The sequence below is a fragment of the Henckelia pumila genome, chromosome 2 (assembly GCF_033568475.1).
Source record: "Henckelia pumila isolate YLH828 chromosome 2, ASM3356847v2, whole genome shotgun sequence".
Classification (NCBI taxonomy): Eukaryota; Viridiplantae; Streptophyta; class Magnoliopsida; order Lamiales; family Gesneriaceae; genus Henckelia; species Henckelia pumila.
This window is the reverse complement of record NC_133121.1, coordinates 11,276,561-11,295,469: the sequence shown is the minus strand read 5'-3', so window position 1 is coordinate 11,295,469 and position 18,909 is coordinate 11,276,561. Positions and strand designations below refer to the sequence as shown.

Here is an 18,909-nt window from a genome sequence, read left to right as displayed (position 1 = left end):
TTAATTGATCTAATGTAAACTGTAGTATGTATATCAGTTTCGAATCTGAATAATTAAATTAAATTTATTCAAATACTCAAAATATTATTTATTTTAAATAAACAATTATATACACTCGTGGTCCAAATTTTTTTCTAAAATTATATAATTTTAACCGAGTAAAAATGCACTGGCCAGTACTAAAATAAAGTGCAAAGGGGGTGAGGAGGACTCTTGGCGCAGGTTATCCAGCCACCAGTTTTGCGCCACGTGGCGACCTTCTTCTTGCCCTAGCCACATTTTGGCCTCAATTTTGTTATTATTTAAAAATTTAAAGCCATACTTGTGGCTCACATTTTTCCTCTGCAAAATTCCAGAAAAATAAATTAGAAATCCTTCAATCCATTGCTGTTTCTCGGCAATTCTCACGCTTTTGCTGCTCATGCTCGCTCCCGTTATCGCATCTACTCTGGTCGCTCCGGCGGGTTTCTGAGGATTCCGATCCGCCATTGATGGTTCCACGGCTAGGTCTTGTCCATGCATGGTCGGGTAAGGATCGGAGGTTACGAAGCTGTGTCGCGCTGTGTTTAGCGTCGCAGGTATATTAGTACCTTCTTGAGAGCTTGTTATTGATGTTTTTGCGATCTGAAGATGGCGACTATTGTGACAGTTGTTGCTCACTGATTGAATTGGTCTTTTTTTTTGTTCCTTTCCTTTTTATGTTTCTGTGCTCTTTCATGGCCTTGTGGATTGGAAGCAAGGTTTAAGGCATCGCGTGGTTCGTTTTGGTGAGGATTCTGGTTAAGGAATTAAATACAGTTCTACTTTTACTATTTGCTTTGGATTCTGACAAGTGTCTCCTCCCCCATCCTCTTTTTCACCTCTCTGTCCTCCGCTTGTTTCTGATTCTTACACGTGCCGATTTTTCATTGTTTCTGAAGATAGTAACAGTACTTTTGGTATCGGAGGATTCATGGGATTTTACCAGATTAATTCCTGTATACCCCATTTTTTCGAGTGTGCAATTGAAAGGAGATTTAATCGAAAGAAAAGTCTAATGTTAAATGTGTATGCAGCAGAAAATGGTACCCGGGGTTTTAATTTATATGGAAGAATAGATGGTGTTTACAGTTTTTTCATATGATTTTAAAGTATATTTGATATCGTCGTAACTTATCAAATTCTCAATTTGTAAAGCTGTCAATCTATGCTCTGCTCTATGTCAAATCCAAATACAACTCCTTGGAAAATAATCATTGTGAAAATCGATTATCAGAAATAGATCTTAGATATCCATTGAATTCTTTGTAAGTTTCTCTTTTGCAGTACTAGTGTTGCTTTAGCAGGTCGATTGCAATAAAACTATCGTCACAGCCCTAGCTATCATGAGTTATTGTTACCAGTGATGAAGGAAAGCCTCTTTATCTGAAGCAGCTCCCTGGTCCTTATAATGGATCCTTATTCTTCTGGAGAAGATATTCTAGTCAAGGTATCTTTCGACGCTGCTCAGTTTCATTTAAATATATGAATCCACATTTCAACAACTCATGACAATGAAATTTGTGTGATTGACAGACCAGGAAACCTTATACAATAACAAAGCAACGTGAGCGATGGACTGAGGAGGAGCATAATAAGTTTCTAGAAGCTCTCAAGCTGTATGGGCGAGCTTGGCAGCGTATAGAAGGTCACTGTTCTAGTATTAATTAATAGATTTATAGATGGCACAGTAGTTGATTGAGACTGGTCATTATTCCTATGTTGTTAAGACCCTTTTTTTTCCTTAATCAAGTGTCTTGATCATGGATTAATCATCATTCAAAATGATTGGTTATTGTTTTGTCACCTCCTTTTAAGAAATGTTTTTTTAATGCATTTCCTCTTTATGAAAGACCTCTTGGTGGTGGTGCAGAACATATTGGAACCAAGACTGCTGTGCAGATCAGAAGTCATGCACAGAAATTTTTCACAAAGGTTAATCATCGATTATACTTCTACCATGAATTGATGATTTCAGAAAACTCACCTCTAGGTTTTATCTAACACACATCTTTATGAAGTTCTCACCTGGAAATTTTTTTATCTAACTTTATATTTATACTGTTTTTCCATAATAAGAAAATTCATTTGTAGTCACTTTACCGGACACAAGTCTGTTGCCTGGTTCCTCAAAGGACATCTTTATTCAATGCGGTGTATGCCACTGTAAGAGAGCTCGTTAGGAAACACATCTTGTCATGAATTTTGCTAGGTGTATTGGTATGTATAATAAATCCTTGTGAGAATAGTACCTTTCCAAGGGTTGCATCATGCATGCGCTTTCTATGCTCGAGAGTGCACATGAGCCAATCTAATAGAGTTATTGTCAACCAGAACCTGCAAATTTTTTGGCATAGTGCCTTATCCTATATAAATAGCATCTCACCATGTGGCAACTGGCAGGTAGGTTGTTACAGGCTCAAATAAGTTGGGCCGCCTAGAAAGCCCATATCATCTTAATTGTGCCCAATATTTTAGAAGGGGCAACTTGGAGAAGGGAAAGGGACGGCAAGATGGAAATTATTTATCATGGTAGAGTTTGTTAGAGGGGATTCACCTATTATTTTCTGTTTGGGTCTAGCTTGTTGCTAGGGCAAGGAGAGGAAGTGTCTCTCTTATTTTTAAAGGATTTAATCCTTGGAGACTGTTTCACCTAGATTAGGTCTAATAGTTGATCGACTTAATTTCAGTCTCTTCTTCTTCTCTCTCTCCGTGTGTGTTTTTTTCTGAGTGAATCATCACTGTTTTGGAAATTTGGATTGCACCATAGGTATCCTCATCATCAGATCAATAGCAATCTTGTGCCTTGTTTCGAGTGTCACAAGTTGATATCCTGAAATTTTAGTAATCAAAATCTAGTTCCATCAAGGGGACATCGGCTTGTACCAGTTTTATGCCTCATAGTCATCATGGTCAAATTGAAGAGTGCTATGAACTCATCAATTGCCACGTTTAAACCCCAAGCTAGTTGGATGACTGAATTGCATCAAGACCCTTTTACTACTAGCTTTAATTTATCTATGAAACTCTCCCTAGTTAAGATATCCAATGGTTCCTTGGGTTCCAGAGCTTGTGAATTGGGAGGATTATTGACTCATTATTTTGTTCATTAATAATGTACAATATTTGTAACCCAAAAGTGTTACGAGTTTATAAATAATTCTGGTGACAAAGTCTAATGATATTTATGACTGCAAGACAGTTGAATCCTCCTATCTGAGGAAGACAAGATCTTATTTTGTACTCTTCTTTGTGTGCTTGCATTCTTTTCCATAGACCCCTTATTCGTTTTTGAATTTATATTTCTTTATTTGTCGGATCATTTTTCTGTTATCTATAAGGGTCCGTTTGTTTTGACATATTAGTAATCTAAGTATAAATTATCTTATCTAGTCTCACGTTTTTTTTGCCATATTATTTATCCATCTTTCAATTATTTATCTCACATCAATCAAATCATTAATTATTTATCTTACATCAATCAAATAATTTAATTTAAATTACTATATTATCCTTTATAAATAATATTATTCATATTTTAATAATTATTAAAAGGATAAAATAGTAATTTACTATTTTTATATAAAATATAATCAATCAAATCAAACAAAATATAATCTATCAATCAAATCAAATCTTATATTAACTATCATTTCTTATTTATTTTTTATTATAATATATTATTTATCTCTATATTATTTATCTTATCACTCACTTTAAACGGACCCTAATTCTCAAAGCAATCTTTTGTCTTCATAAGACTGAAGTACAGATCCAAACAAAGACATTATTGGCCAGTGAGTATAGTTTCTTTTTTTCTCTGTTCTTCTCTGCAGGCTGAAAACAAAGTTCAAAATGTATTTTTTTCCTCGGGCCTACTTGGCTTCTTTTTTTTTTGTTTTTTTTTGTTTTTTTTGCTTAATATGATGTATTCTCATTGTTGCTGTCACTGCAACACAAAGTTTGTAGCACATGGTGGCGCTAGACTTTGGAGGGAAGTGTATCTTAGTGGTAATTCTTAATAGAGAAGCTAATTTTTACGTGATACTTGTGGATATAAACAAAAGTGTGGTGATTTAGGAGTATGACCTTAGATTATTGGAACGTATTAAGAGTGGGCATTTCTCTGAAACTCTTCGAAGAAATTGTGTTAATGATGGTCTCTCATTAATTTTTGGCACATTGTGAGCACCATTTGGTTAATTCTATTATATTTCGTATTGGGTAATCAAAACTTTCTTTAGTCGTCTAAAGTAGGTCACTAATAATGCTCCTATGTTATATTTTATGTTAATCCATTTCTTGTATTTGCATTATTCAGTTGGAAAAGGAGTCCTTTGTCAAAGGAGTTCCAATTGGACATACTCTAAACATTAATATTCCTCCACCACGGCCTAAGAGGAAACCCAGTAATCCTTATCCTCGAAAGACGAGCGCGGGAGTGAAGGATGGGAAACTATCAGCTCCACTTTCTTTTTTGTACCAGGGTCAAACGACACTGGACTTAGAGCAAGAGCCATTGTCTGAGGTATTGCTTTAGTATTTACGTTGGATTTTTTTTTATTGCAGTGCACACGACATTTTATTTTATTTTATAGGATCGTCTCTTTCTTGTGCTTCCGTTCATCGTTCTTCCTTTCTCGAAGTATGCAATTTGATATTTGTTCTGTTGTATTTTTTGTCACTCGAATTGACATGGTTTCTTCGAATCCTTCCAGAAATCTAGTGATGATGGGAATAACAGAAAACATGTTGATAGAAACATTGAAAATGACTCCCCGGTTTTCTCTCTTCACGAGACAGGTGCTTGTGCGAACTCATCTTCAGTGAACAAACACTCGTCAGCGCCAGTTGCGCCAATACATTTATGCACCTTTAGGGAATATGTTCCACTCTCAACGGAAAGAAGTAATCAGGATGAAACAACTCAAGCCTTTGATTCCAAACAACTTCGGACAAATCAGACTTGTAACAAGCAACCGCATCATCATGATGGCTCATTCAACACCTCCAATATCGAAAATTCATGCCTGTCCCATGAAAAATATTCTCATGGCAACAGAATAGATGAGTTGAAGCAATCCAAAAATATTGACTACTTGCCAACCACAAATGATGATGTCTCACAAAACTGTCTGCCTCATATTCCTGTTAACAGTCTTGAGGGGAGCTTTGGAATGAATACACAAAATGTTGTCTTAGACACCGCACACACAGACTCTGGATACCAAAAAATGGGAGTTCTTGGACCTACATGTCTTTTCATGAATCCGAGTGGGTCTACTACTCCTGAGCATCATAGCAATGCATCAAGTTCTTCCATTCATCAACCCTTTCCAGGTTTTCACCCATTATCTGCCGCATTCCAACACCAAGATGATTACCAATCATTTTTGCACATATCATCCACATTTTCAAGTCTTCTTGTATCTGCTTTATTACAAAATCCAGCAGCCTATGCTGCAGCTAGCTTTGCAGCAACTTTATGGCCATGTGTAACCATGGATACTTCAGGGGAATCGTCTACAGGCACACCCAGAGGACTTCAACCAAAGCAGATGAATACAGTTCCTAGTATGGCGACAATTGCTGCAGCTACAGTGGCAGCTGCAACTGCTTGGTGGGCGGCACATGGTCTGCTTCCATTATGTCCACCACTTCATCCTGGATTTGCCTCTAACGCTCCATCAACATCTGCAACTCCAATAGATGGCAATACGAGATCAGCAAATGGTGATAAAAAAGAAGACAGTCCTGATCTTACATTAGAAGATCAACCTGAGTGTGTGGAGGAATTTCAAGAACAGCATTCAACTTTATCTTCATCATGCTCTGAGGGAAGCGAAGGGGGGAAACCAAATCCTGGATCGGTAGTGGCTGAAACAGCACCGATGGCAAACGCAGTGGAGCCGCTGGACTCGAATAAGTCCAAGAGTAGAAAGAAGGTAGACCGTTCTTCATGTGGATCAAATACACCTTCCAGCAGTGAAGTAGAGGCAGACGGAAAAGAGGAAAAGGACGTTGAAGATGAGGAATTGAAAGAAGACGAAGAAAACCATCCATCAAGTGACCCCATTAGCCGACGTTGTAGAAGCCTTAGCTGCATAAATGACCCTTGGAAGGAAGTATCCGAAGAGGTGACTAAGAATTATGATTTGTTTTCCATGAAGGCAAGTTTGTGCATTGCACTTATTTGTTTTCAATGATTGCAGGGGAGATTGGCCTTTCAGGCGCTTTTCTCAAGAGAAATCCTGCCTCAGAGTTTTTCTCATGATTTAAATTTTAAGCGAAAGAAGAATAGTGACATGGAAAATACAGAAGGACGGTTGCAGTTCAACCTTAACGACCAGTTCCGGTTGGCCGATAAGGAAGAAGAGTCAACCACCAAAGCTTGCCGGATCGGATTCAAACCTTACAAGAGATGCTCAGTGGAGGCAAAAGACACAAGGATGTCAGCCAACTGCAAGGATGAAGAGAAATGTCCCAAGAGATTTCGGGTGGGAGGTATTGATAAGGATTCCACTTAATTAATGTTTCATTATATCACGTGTTTGGTGTGTAAGACATAACATATTTTCATTGTTGTCGCTTAATTTTAAAACCTTCTTGGTTAGACCTGGATATTCATAAATGTTCATGAAATGCAATGGACTTTGAGCTCTTCATCCTCATTCTTTTTTTGACATAACATCCTTCCTTTTGGTTAGCAAAAGTTTTGGAGCAAATACGCATTTTTTTTTTCAAGAAAGGTGTGGAAATATTAAAATCATGATTATGTTGGAAATGTAAATGCAGGAAAAATATATTTGAAAATAGAAAGAAGTGGGATGTGTTTGTCTTTTTAAAATTTAAAAAAAAATTGAAAAATAAAGAAGGAAACAGCCAGGTAAATGAATCCTAACCTATATATGTCGCAAAAACTGCAGCTACTATATTCGTTTCCCCCAATTAGGGGTGCAAACGAACTGAACTTGTTCGTGAGCTTTACGAGCCTGCTCGATAAATATTTGATTCGTATTCGAGCTTATCGAACTCGAGCCGAATTCGAACATGTTCGAATTTTTTTTCAAGCCGAGCTCGAGCCGAAATTATTTTGTTCGATAGTTCGCGAATAGTTCGCGAACTTTAATATTTAATTAATATAATATAATTATATAATAAATATATATACATTTCGAACTTTTTCGAACATTTCAAGTTTTTCGAACCATAATATCCGAATAGTTCACGAATAGGTTCGAATATTTCGAGCCGAGCTCGAGCCAAAATATTTGAAATTATCGAACTTCGAATCGAGCTCGAACTTGAATATATTCTTATCGAGCCGAATTCGAGCCTTAAAATTTTACCATTATTCGGCTCGATCCCAACCATGCCATTCTCAACTACTACCATACCCTACTTATTCTTTGGCCTTTTACACAACATTGTTTAACAAATAAACGAAATATGGTTTCTACAACTTTTGAAGTTAAGTAAAACAGCAATGCATAAATATAACTATGGTTACACGGTATCACTCGTACAAACTCGACGTCCTTCTAAGAACATATTGGTGATATCGTTTTTTGCTTCATCAACTTATCAACAAATGAACATGAATGGAATGCTGAGAGTCTTGGACCGAAGACCGTGTAGAGATTGTAGGACAACAGCAGGTAGTATTAATAGCTTAAAACATACTGTATCCATCGTCATCGTTTGTCCCAAGGTAGCACAGAATGGTGAACACAATTATGAGGAAAGACGAAAGCTCCATAACCATTGCTCCCCAACCAATCACTCCAGCATGCTTTAGAATAACCGGTATGGCGACGCTGCCAATTGCTGAAGCACCCGTCAGAAACTTGGCCGCATCTATCCAACTGTATGCAGGTTGATGACAAATGCAAGTATAAAGAAGGTCCATCAGAAATTTAGCAGCACGATTGAGTTGATGCAAGTAAATCGCATCAGCAAATCTGTTTGTAAGAAAAACTTTACCCGCTGGTTGATTCCGAGTACATCAAAGAAGTATCTGATCCGGCAAAGAATATTAAAGGCATTGGCAAGAGAACATACATCAACACTGCAAAAGAAATTGACAAAGTACACAAAAATCAACTCTCCAAACACTAGTATGAAAATCTTAAGTTCCTCTCAACAGTAACTTTAAAGATTTTAATAAATGAAGAAAATTCAGATAAACAATAACAGGGAGACAGTAGACAACATATGTACAATATGCTCTCATGAACTTCAACACTTATTCTTTGTATCCTGAATTCATTAGAGTAAATCAGTAAAAGCGTATATTCTTTCAGATTCAGCATAAAAAACAAGAAGAATAAATTAAACAAGCAATCAACTTTCAACTTGCAAGAGATGAAAACTGGAGAAATTACCGAAAATTGGTAATTTTCTTTATAAAGTCGCTCTGTGGCATAGAAGTCACTTTTTTTGAAAATATATATATATATATATATATATATATATATATATATATATATTTGTGGCATAGTAGTATTGGTTTCATATTTATGGTTTAATATATTATCACTAGCTGTTTGATACATTTGGCTTCTCAAAGAGACACTGACTTGGATATGGTGTGCCGAATGTCCATTTTATCATTTTAACAGGTTGATTTTTTACGAAAATTGAAAACTCTAGCCTTACCTGATATTTCGAATCCATAAAAGAGAAGGCCAAATTTACAATTCTCACCGAACCAAATCATCAAGACTCAAGATTAGCATGTGCAAACGCATAACTTCGAAATATAATCACCTGTTAACATCGGCCACCAATTATGGTACAGAGCGCATGCCTGAAACTCATTGATAAAGTAAGGAATATAAATATTATAAACAAGATGAAATCGCAGGCAAACAAATCAAAGAGAAGAAACCTAGAACGTATACCAATATTTGCAGTACAATTCCCCCTGACACAAGAATTGCTAGCATAGCGAGTTTTCCAGTCTGTAAACAAGCTCTTATATAACCAGGAAGGTCAGCCATCCTAAACTTGCTCTCGTATAGCACTATAAAGATAGATTACATTTGCAAAGCAAAAGTATCAATCATAAAGATGAAAGGAAACAATGATAAAGAAACACATTCAGCTGTATGTCTACTCTGTACAGTCGTCACACAAACCATCTCTAGTAACAAAAAACAAGAAATCTCTCGCAGCCATTTAAAGCTCTTCTTTACTTTAAATTTCTAGGTGAGTTACAACTTGAACAGCCTGGTCACTACCGAGCTGAAAAACTGGGAACAACCCTTTGAAAATTGAAAATTAGGTTTAGTTGCCATAAAAAGGAAGAGGCAGCTATATACGCATAAACACGAACTTTCCCTAATAAAGTAGTTATAATGCATGATACTCGGTAAGATGGTAAAATGACTGTTTCAGTATCTGATAGAACTTTGTCGAATTTAATATTCCCAACAATCAACAACAAAGACTACCAGAATCAATACTATTTAAAAATGGAGTCTAATACAGTTGTAAGCGAAAAAACAATGACAAAGGATTCTAAAAGAGAAGCCTACAATTTGAACCTATATTCCTTCCACAAGATTGATCGAGGGGAACTTCATCTCTTCGATCATATTTGGGAGTTACCAAAAGCACTAACAGTTCCAATCGACTAAATACTGAGTTCCATACTTTCAGGACGGGAATTAAACAAGAAACTCCGTTATAAATTCTAAACACATGAACTTGTTTACACCACAAAGAACAGACAGCAACAGTGACAAATGGTGAGAATCTTCAATCTAGGAAGCCCCACATTCCAAATGATTTCTCAATAATGAATATAAAAAAAATTACGTGAAGAAAATAAGCCAAGTAGCATAATGAAACAATACTCGTCTCTCAAAATTTTGTGTAAAGCTACAATCTTGTAGATGTAGTTACTAAGCCACTGTTTTTTCCAGAAAATAAACTCAAAAGTATTGTCATATATGATACCAACAGGAATATAATTTTCTTTATTTTTAAAACTGTTCACAATCAGGTATTCAAACTTTTAGCTCAATCTCTGGGATCCAGCTTATAGCATGAATTCAAACTGCCTGAACAAATTATTCGAACATGGCCCAAGTCTTCAAAAACTTGAACTTTTAAAACCAACCAATAGGGTTCCAACATCATGTACAAGATGAAAAACAAAATCAAGTCTACGAAAGGAGATGACTCAAAAAACATCACGAAAAAAATAATAAATTTGAACCGATATTATTAAAAAAAAAGAAAATAATTCCATACATTGATCTTGAATTCAATAAACCCAGCAAGATGTGAAGTGCGAATATGCAGGCAAAGACAAAGAGCGGGCAAAAATAAACATACGCCTCGCTTGTTAAGGAGGATCAGGCTAAGGAAGAGCAGAGAGGCGGAGACGTCGAAGGCGGTGGAGCAGTCGCCGGGGGGGACGTGGCGGCCTCTCAGATCGACGGAATCGGAGTATGGAGAGTCTCAATAAACGGACACACCGGAAAACACCGGTGGCGGAGGACAGACGTGGCGGAGCGGACAGCGGTCGACGGGAATTTTATCTTTTAATAATTAAGATGCTTTGCAACAAAAAGTTGTAATATCTGTTTCTCCCGTCATCTTTAATTTATTAAATAAATTGCAATTACAATTGAAAGAATTACTTTAAATACATGAACCAAACTTAAATTTTTGTTTAGTCCCGGTAAAAAAAAAATAGGTGTTTAAACTCTCAAATCGACATGAAACTTTTTCTGTATTCCCAGGACCCACATATTTTTTATGTGATAAAATTCGGTACAAAATATTGAAAATATAGTACAAATATATAATATTTGAACATCAATTGATTCAAATATGATACAAATGAATGATTTTTTTTTGAGTACTCAAACATAGATGCAAGTATTGATATTAATGACATATTTGTATTATTTGGATGAAAATCGATACAAAATATTAGAAATATGGTATTAATATATGATATTTGAGTATCAAATGTGTTAAAACTAATACAAATATATGATTTTTGAGTTCTCAAACATATGTTGCAAATCTTGATATTAGTAAAGATGTTTATATCTTATACTCAATATGCTATATTTTGTACCAGATCAGCATCATTAAGTGCTCGAATATCATATATTAGTACCATATTTTTAATGTTTTGTACTGATTTTTACCCGTGAAAAGACATGTGGGCCCAAGCAAGGACGGAGGCAGGTAATGGGTTCCCCGTGCTTCAACCCGGGCAGCCCAAATTTTTTTTGGCCCAAAAAAATTAAAAATAAATTTTAAGTGTTATTTTTTAGGCTAATGTTATACTAGCCCAAATAGCCCAATTAAAAAAATGATGTAGTCCACTTTTTAGTTCTCATAATTAGTCAAAAAAAAAAAAACAAAATAAAACAAAAAATGGGTCTTTCTTAATGTCTGCCTTTGTCTTAGTGCAATATTATTCACTCTCAAACTTCTAAAGTTATTTGACAATATAATGCTCCCACTTTTAAGTTATATTTCGACCAAATAATGATGGAATTTGTATATACGTTGAAAAATATTTAATCTTTTTGTAATTAATTTTGAGGTGTTTTTTTTTTTTTTTTAATATCAATTTTACTAATTTTTCTGCAAAAATCGGTGTTTTCAGCTTCTATGATTTTTGAATTCATCGCTAAAAATTTTTAGTCCGGATGAAGCTGAAATCCTGATTCCACCATTGGGCGCAAGAAGTGCAGATTTTTTTATTTTTTTTTCATATTTGAAAGTTTAAACACAAATTTTTTCTAAAAGGACTGAACACATTGGATTTAGAGATTTAAAAGTCAACTTACCCTTTATGATTATACTGACATATTTAGTTATTTTATTTATTATTTATATTATATATATGTATGTATTTATAATTTTCTAATAAGACTCCACCATTTAAATTATATAATAAAATTCAATTGTGACATAATAATAACATCGAAAAGGATAAGTTTCTTGTAAAATGATAAAATCAATCGAATTCATATTATAGAGAAGATATATTTTTTACATGAAAAATATAGTTTTTTATTGAGTCAAATCAGATATCCATAGCATAAAATTAAAATGTAAGACGATCTCATATGAATTTTTGTGATATTGATATAATGGGTGAAAAATTTTGCACTATAAAATTGTCTTTATTTAAATTATTCAGAAAATAAACTATCCACTTCATGAAATTAAATATAGTTTATTATCACCAAGTCTTATTTTTCTTTAGGGACACGTAGGCCATAGCCAAACCAAATGGCCAAATTATCTCCATTAACAACATAGTTAAAAACGCTTTGGGATATTTAAGTTGGTAAAGTAGATGAACGTCTCACCAATATTTTATTGGACTAGCTTGTTGCATATAACTTGTTTAGTTCAGTTTACCGGACTAATGTAGTTTGCTGGCTATTACATTAGTCCAAACTCCAGAGATTTAATTAAAAAAATAACATCTGCAAATTCCCACGTAAAAAAAAAAAAAAAAGCTTTTAAAACAAAATAGATTACATGCTCCTCGAACAAAATAAATTATCCTACTATAACACTTCAATAAAACCAAGTGACCTTAATAAGCGTTGAGTGTTTATACCATTTTTAATAGTTAATGCGATTTGTATTTAAAAAATAATATCAAAATAATAAAAAACAGTGAAGAACTATACTGCAATTTAACATTATTACATTTAAATGGCATAATATTATAATTAGTAGAATTAATGAGACTAAACTATAATTTGAAATAATAGAATAAAAAATATAAAAGGACAAAAAGACTAAATTATAATCTGAAATGATGTATTAAAATTAAAAAGGAAAGAGAAAAAGGAAAAAACAAAAAAATAGACCAGGATGATGACGCAATTGGACATTACCTCTACTAAGTTACTAACCTTGTACAACAGTAGTAGACAACCCATACGCCATAACTAAAACAATTAAAAACTACTACAAACCATTCAAACAAAATAAATTATCCTAGAAACTATTTTCCGTTATACAAACACGCAACGCTTGTACACAACCGCTAAATGAAAAAAAAAAAAAAAAAAAAAAAAAAATCTCACAAGTTCTCGTTCACGAGACCGGAACTCACGCAATTTAAAGTTAATGGAAGCCAAATTTGAAGAAGTGATCAACAGAATGAGAAAGAGAGAGTGGTGGTGGTGGTAGTACTAGACTACAAGTAGATCAGCTAACGGATTCGACAATACAGCATAAGACACAAGCAAATAGCAAAAGCAACACCTTAAAAAACACGCATCAAAACAAAGTTCCCTATATAATACACAAAACAAGAGAGTCCTTTAATAACACAGTGAACGAAAAACCAGCAAATTAGTTCTCCCATGTTCATCCCAGCTCAGGTTTGCGTGGTGCTACTGCTGCTGCTTCCACCGATTCGATTTGGTTCGCCCATTCTAGATGCCATAGCAAAAACTTCAGGTGACATTTCCCAGTTTCCGCTCTTCCTACCCCAGCTCGAACGCCTAGGATGTATTCCCACGCGATCACCCTCGTCTACTGTAGTCCTGGTGATCTCTGGGGACATTTCACCATGTCCCACGTCCTTTGTGTTTAGGCCGTCACTATCGCTCAATTGGCAATCGTGATGATCTAGAACAGAGCCTACATCTCCCCAAACTGCTTTCCTTCCCATCTCAATGTCCTCAGCACCTTTCCCCATGTTTGGACTAACAAAACCACCACCCACAGACCGAGATGGTAAAGCATGTTCTTGTGGCACTTTTTTTCTAAAATTGTTCTTTGAGGGAGGCGTAGGACCACAAAATATCTCTTTAAAGTTCTGGACTAATCCTTTGTTGTAGGGATTGGCACGCCGATCATATCGATATCTAAAATTCTCATATGTTGTCTACAACAGCAAAATAAGCATTTTGTTTAAACTCGGGACGACAGGTTAAAAAACGACAAAACACAAAGCCCATCATAGAATTCAGATAGCAGTATACTGAGAAATTCTTACCTGATTTGTACTAATCAGATAAAGGTGGAATGCAGTAAGACCACCCACAAACCAAACTGATATAAAAGTGTAGACAATCAAAACAATGGAAGCAGGAGTCTTCATCATTGCTTTCCATATAGATATCACCTCAGAATCCATAATATTTTTAATATAAATCCAGCAGAAACTGAAAACATATAAACAGAGTAGAGTTGTCGAGAAGACAAACATGAAGAAGAATCGATAGTTTCTCTGCAAAAAAAAAAAAAAAGTAATCATGATATAAGCAGGCCGAACATGGTTTTGAACAATGCAAACAGAGTCAATTACCTAATCTGGTGGTATTGTGGAAGTTGATTTTACCAAGAAAAAGGACAATATGTAAAATATCTAAGTAGCATGAAACCTTCTTCGACCACCAACACAGAGCAAAGAGTACTACTAATCAATGCGACATGAATTTCAGGGAGATGAGAATACCAAAAGGCTATAAAGAAAGAAGCTTCAAAATGGTACTTAATGGAGAAAATGTTCAACGATGCATTAAAAAAAACTTGCAGTCCGTATTCTTTTGGCAAGGCATGTAAGAAGCATAAATGGAGAAATTGAAGCTGACATCTTTCTAATCCATCCATCCACGAGTTCAAGTAACCTGACTAAACTTACATGGTAAGGCGACATATTTATCTCGTATGAACTTAAAAATAAAATAGATTCAACGACAGATTTATCTTGTATGAATTCTTTTTTAGAGAAAACCATTTCAATTTTACAGGTATTTTCCTTCAACATTATTAAACTACAAGAAAAGGAATATACACACTCTAGAAGGTACGAAAGGGGGACTATATCATTATAATGATACAATGTATTAGCCTACATTGTCCAGGTCATAACATTAATTTTTAAGCCAAAAGAGCATGCTAATGACTTCTAGATATCACAGGAATTTATCAATTGTTTCTGTCCATCATTGTAAAACATGCTGCACACTCCACAATTAAGTTTTTTTACTCACTATGAATTCTTTTTCAATTTTTGTCAACATCTCAACTCTTAAGGTCACAAAACATTGGTCGGATGATTTCAGAATATTTTAGTCCTTTCCAATAGACAGTTCACGTACGGGTATCACTTTGCATAAGCAAAAAAATGTGTCTCAGAGAAAGCGGATCTTACCAGTCCAATGCACTGACCAACCCAAGGACAGTGATGATCAAACCGCTCAACACAATTATTACATATTGAACAGTGAGAGCAACGGGGGGGTCTATAAAGCATGCAGGTGTCACAGTACTTTATCTTCACAGTAACACCATTAACTTCAACTTCCTTAATACGAGGCAAACGTAGCTGTGGTGTTTGAGCCCCTTCAACACTCCCATCATAGCCTTCAGGTTCTGGTGGGTGCGCATTTCGAGGAATAATACCTGGATCTCTTCCAGAAGTAAGCAGTAGAAGAATTAAATCCTGCCATATGGACAAAAGGCGGATGAGAATCTGACCGAATAAGTAATCATCAAAATACTGCTTCAAAAGATGCTATTTAACCTATTGAATGATCAACAATGCATCATGGTTAAAAGAACCATACCGATCTTCCATACGAGATGCGCATATATTTGAGTTCAAATACAACACTGCCTAACTAACTTCAGAATCAGGGATGTACAAGTCTAGAAAAGGAATAAATCAAACGTGGCACAAACCGAGAATTTTATAATAAATTTTAATCATGAGTGTCTTCACTTCAGCAACAAGGAATTAAAACCGACACATCGGCAATAAAATAATGTGAAGATAATTAATAAATTATTTACAACCTCTACGCCAATCTTCATACTTAGCTAAGACAATCAACACCTCAGTCCTCAATCTATGTTTTTTCATTTAATACAAAAATCATTACACAATGCAAAAGCCTGATGGAAGTCTTTGAAATACAAGGAAATTGGTCCACTGATCTATCCAGAAGTACCAGAACGGTCATTTACTTTCAAAACCTTTACCTTAAAATGACCATATATGTCACCATTTACGAAATGTAAAACCATCATCACATCCAAGTTGACTGTTTTTACGCGAAAATAGCTCCAATTTACTCACTTCAACCACAAAATTGAACTCCACGAGAGCGCATATATGAGGGGAGCGTGTGTGTGTGTGTGTGTGAGAGAGAGAGAGAGCGAGAGAGAGAGAACGTACGTAAAATGTGAAACCGACGGCAATAACCATTATTGATACTCCCCAATGATCCGAAAAATCATTCATCAGCTTTCTAGCAACAAAGATACAAAACACAGTGACAGGAGCCACAATCAGGAATATTGTGAGTGCCAGTGATCTTACATCTGGTCCAAATATAAACCTTCCTTGAAGACAAAATTTCTGCAACAAGAAAAGAAAGCTAACAGTCATAGACATAACACAATATCCAGAAAGAGACCTCAAAGTTACAAGGTCCTACACAATCTGCATAACATAATTGAATGACTGGAAAGTTCAGACATATGACTTCTCATTAGTCATTCCTACGAAGTAGAGTAGTACAGTGGAGTAGAAAAACATTGCTGGCAGCAGATTTCCGTGAACCAGAGAGACATGAAATTGAGCCACATCCAAGTTCCCAACCCTTAAAACTTCATGCAAATTAAGGATATGCGTAACTAAAATCTCAAAGGATATCAGATTAGACAAGCAGCTTAAAAAGGACATACTAGCACATTGATGTTGAACAATGAGCTAAGCCAGCTGCGCTCAGAGATGCAAACAGTACATTGACTATTTTTACACATGCACAGGGGCAGAGTGAACTTATATTTTGCCCCACCCCTTCCGCCACTGCAGATGTGAATTTAACGTCATAATTTAAACTCCTCTCCTCGTCCCATTTTCACGTTACACAGGGTGTTATAACTGCTTCAGAATCCCACGTACATTGAACAAGACAACTACTTTCTTAGATATGAAGAACCCGGTGAATGCCAGACAGTAAAGAAACAGGTTACCCCAATTAAAAAAAAAAAGAACAAGTAAAAAGAAATATAGATCAAAAGAAGCAATAGCATTCAGAATCTATCAACTATTACACCATTTCCAATAATTCAAGAAGATTGAATCGCCATATACAAGCACTACAACCCAATGTTCCACTCCACAGCATCAAAAATAATTTTTACAAAACACTCACGAAACAAGGGGAAAAAAACCCAAAATACTCCCAATTTCAGCAAACACGAACTTCATACTCCAAGAAGCTGAGCAAAAAAGTAGACTTACATTGCTGCCTTTCCAAGTCTGATAAACCCGCTTGTCATTCGACTCATTGGTAGATCCGGATAACGGATCGGATCTCTTCGGAGGAGGAACCACATACATCTTCCTCTTTCCCTTCTGTCTGTGAGCCCCAAGTTCAAATCTTTACCGCGAATAACGGCAAAAAGAAGCACCACCCTTGGTAGTTACAACAGCTAAATGGTGCTCCGAAGCTACTAGATTCAGTGTCGGAGTCCCCTCCGGCAAGGAAATCGGAGACGAAATCGGTGGAATATTCCGGCGAGGTACGGGGGGTAGTGTTTGGGGGACAAACAGAGCGTGAGTGTTTTCTTTATTTGGTGCGGAGGGCACTGAGATTCGATGTGAGGGCTCACTGCGGCTGTCTATTTGACGTGGCTACCTTCTATTGCATGTCTTTTTTCTTTCTTACTCCTCATCGCCCGTCTCTATAGGTCAAAATGGTTATCCTCCTACTCCTAGTTGGTGTAACGATCGAGTGTTCTATCGATTAGTAGTTCGATTTCTCTTATCGATCATTTTTTTGTTCAAAAATAAGATTGTATGTTCGCATATTATAGAAAAAAGTCAATGAAACAAATTGTCACTCAATCATGCAAATTAGGAAATTATCAATCCAATTCATCTATCTTATACGGTTAGGTAAGCCGTGAGCTACACGTCCAATAAACCTAGCTAATTGACATGGCTACTCGTCCTATATGTTTTTTGTGTGATTTGTGTCTTTGCACAATAGAATTTTTCATATAATTTATTTTTTTTATATAAACAATAGATTTTCCATTTTTTTTTTATGATATCCTTATAAGACCTTTCATGGTATTTACTTTTTTTTTTAATTTTTTCATACGAATATTCATTGCAATTTTGTAGACAGTTAGAATCTAGGTATACCATCCGGCCAAAATATCGGTCTCATATATATGCTTGGCTAGATATAATATATGGAGATATACAATCGTCACAAGATTCATCATTTTACGTAATATTAAATAATCATAATTAATATATATCTATACTATTATATAAAATATGAGCACAATATAATAATTACTTTGAGGACATCAAATTTACTTATTTCAAAATTACTTTTTTCTATCAACTAACCACTAAATCCCTTCCACTCCTCCATGTTTTACTTTTAAAAAAATATAAATATAAAAAAATTCTCTTTTACACACGTAAAACGTGTGCATTTTTTGCTAGTATATATAATAATCTCTTACTATTTATTAAAGATAAGCACCCATATACCGAAAATACCCCTACACCACTTCCTTCTAATTCTTCACACGTTCTTATCTCTGCAAACACGTCAATTTCTCAATAATAAGATGCTTTTTCTTCCGCTTTCAAAATAAACAAACATAATAAATATTAATTTTTTTGTTACACACACAAGATTACTAGTAATAATAATGATGATAATAATAATAATGGTGATGATTGATTTAGCACAATTTGGGATTTTTATTTGAACCTGCACAGGTCCGAATTATACCATATATATGTGAACAAACAATATGATGTTACAATTAATGTTTCAAAAAAAAATAAAATTCATGCAGTTAAATTATTTAGTTTGAATAAAATTTTGGTACTCTAACTTATCC

The 18,909-nt window shown here is 35.1% G+C and overlaps 3 protein-coding genes across 9 annotated transcripts; 1 reads left to right on the top strand and 2 right to left on the bottom strand.

The window, feature by feature from the left end:
• The first annotated feature begins 330 nt into the window (after window positions 1-330).
• Window positions 331-6,687, top strand: LOC140881506 (protein LATE ELONGATED HYPOCOTYL). Of its 6 annotated transcripts, none has more exons than XM_073286874.1 (8): window positions 331-578; window positions 741-767; window positions 1,326-1,468; window positions 1,555-1,666; window positions 1,892-1,953; window positions 4,340-4,546; window positions 4,737-6,155; window positions 6,231-6,687. In XM_073286874.1, the coding sequence occupies exons 3-8, from the start codon at window positions 1,430-1,432 to the stop codon at window positions 6,543-6,545; spliced, it is 2,154 nt and encodes a 717-aa protein (XP_073142975.1). In that variant the 5' UTR covers window positions 331-578; window positions 741-767; window positions 1,326-1,429; the 3' UTR covers window positions 6,546-6,687. The 6 variants fall into 6 exon arrangements, with proteins under 6 accessions (XP_073142975.1, XP_073142971.1, XP_073142976.1 ...); XM_073286870.1 differs by having other exon boundaries at window positions 1,306-1,468; XM_073286875.1 differs by having other exon boundaries at window positions 737-767.
• Window positions 6,688-7,413: 726 nt separating this feature from the next.
• Window positions 7,414-10,611, bottom strand: LOC140881600 (vacuolar protein sorting-associated protein 55 homolog). 2 transcript variants are annotated; one of them, XM_073287033.1, is made up of 5 exons: window positions 10,279-10,611; window positions 8,922-9,043; window positions 8,788-8,827; window positions 8,002-8,086; window positions 7,414-7,883 (listed from the first exon to the last, which is right to left on the bottom strand). In XM_073287033.1, exons 2-5 carry the CDS (start codon window positions 9,018-9,020, stop codon window positions 7,691-7,693), a joined length of 417 nt encoding a protein of 138 aa, XP_073143134.1. In that variant the 5' UTR covers window positions 9,021-9,043; window positions 10,279-10,611; the 3' UTR covers window positions 7,414-7,690. The 2 variants fall into 2 exon arrangements, with proteins under 2 accessions (XP_073143134.1, XP_073143133.1); XM_073287032.1 differs by having other exon boundaries at window positions 7,415-7,883; window positions 10,363-10,611.
• A 2,592-nt stretch (window positions 10,612-13,203) lies between these two features.
• On the bottom strand, window positions 13,204-17,724 carry LOC140881830 (probable protein S-acyltransferase 7). The gene is made up of 5 exons (XM_073287436.1): window positions 17,282-17,724; window positions 16,208-16,390; window positions 15,182-15,472; window positions 14,021-14,254; window positions 13,204-13,909 (listed from the first exon to the last, which is right to left on the bottom strand). The coding sequence occupies exons 1-5, from the start codon at window positions 17,378-17,380 to the stop codon at window positions 13,397-13,399; spliced, it is 1,320 nt and encodes a 439-aa protein (XP_073143537.1). The 5' UTR covers window positions 17,381-17,724; the 3' UTR covers window positions 13,204-13,396.
• Window positions 17,725-18,909: the final 1,185 nt, after the last annotated feature.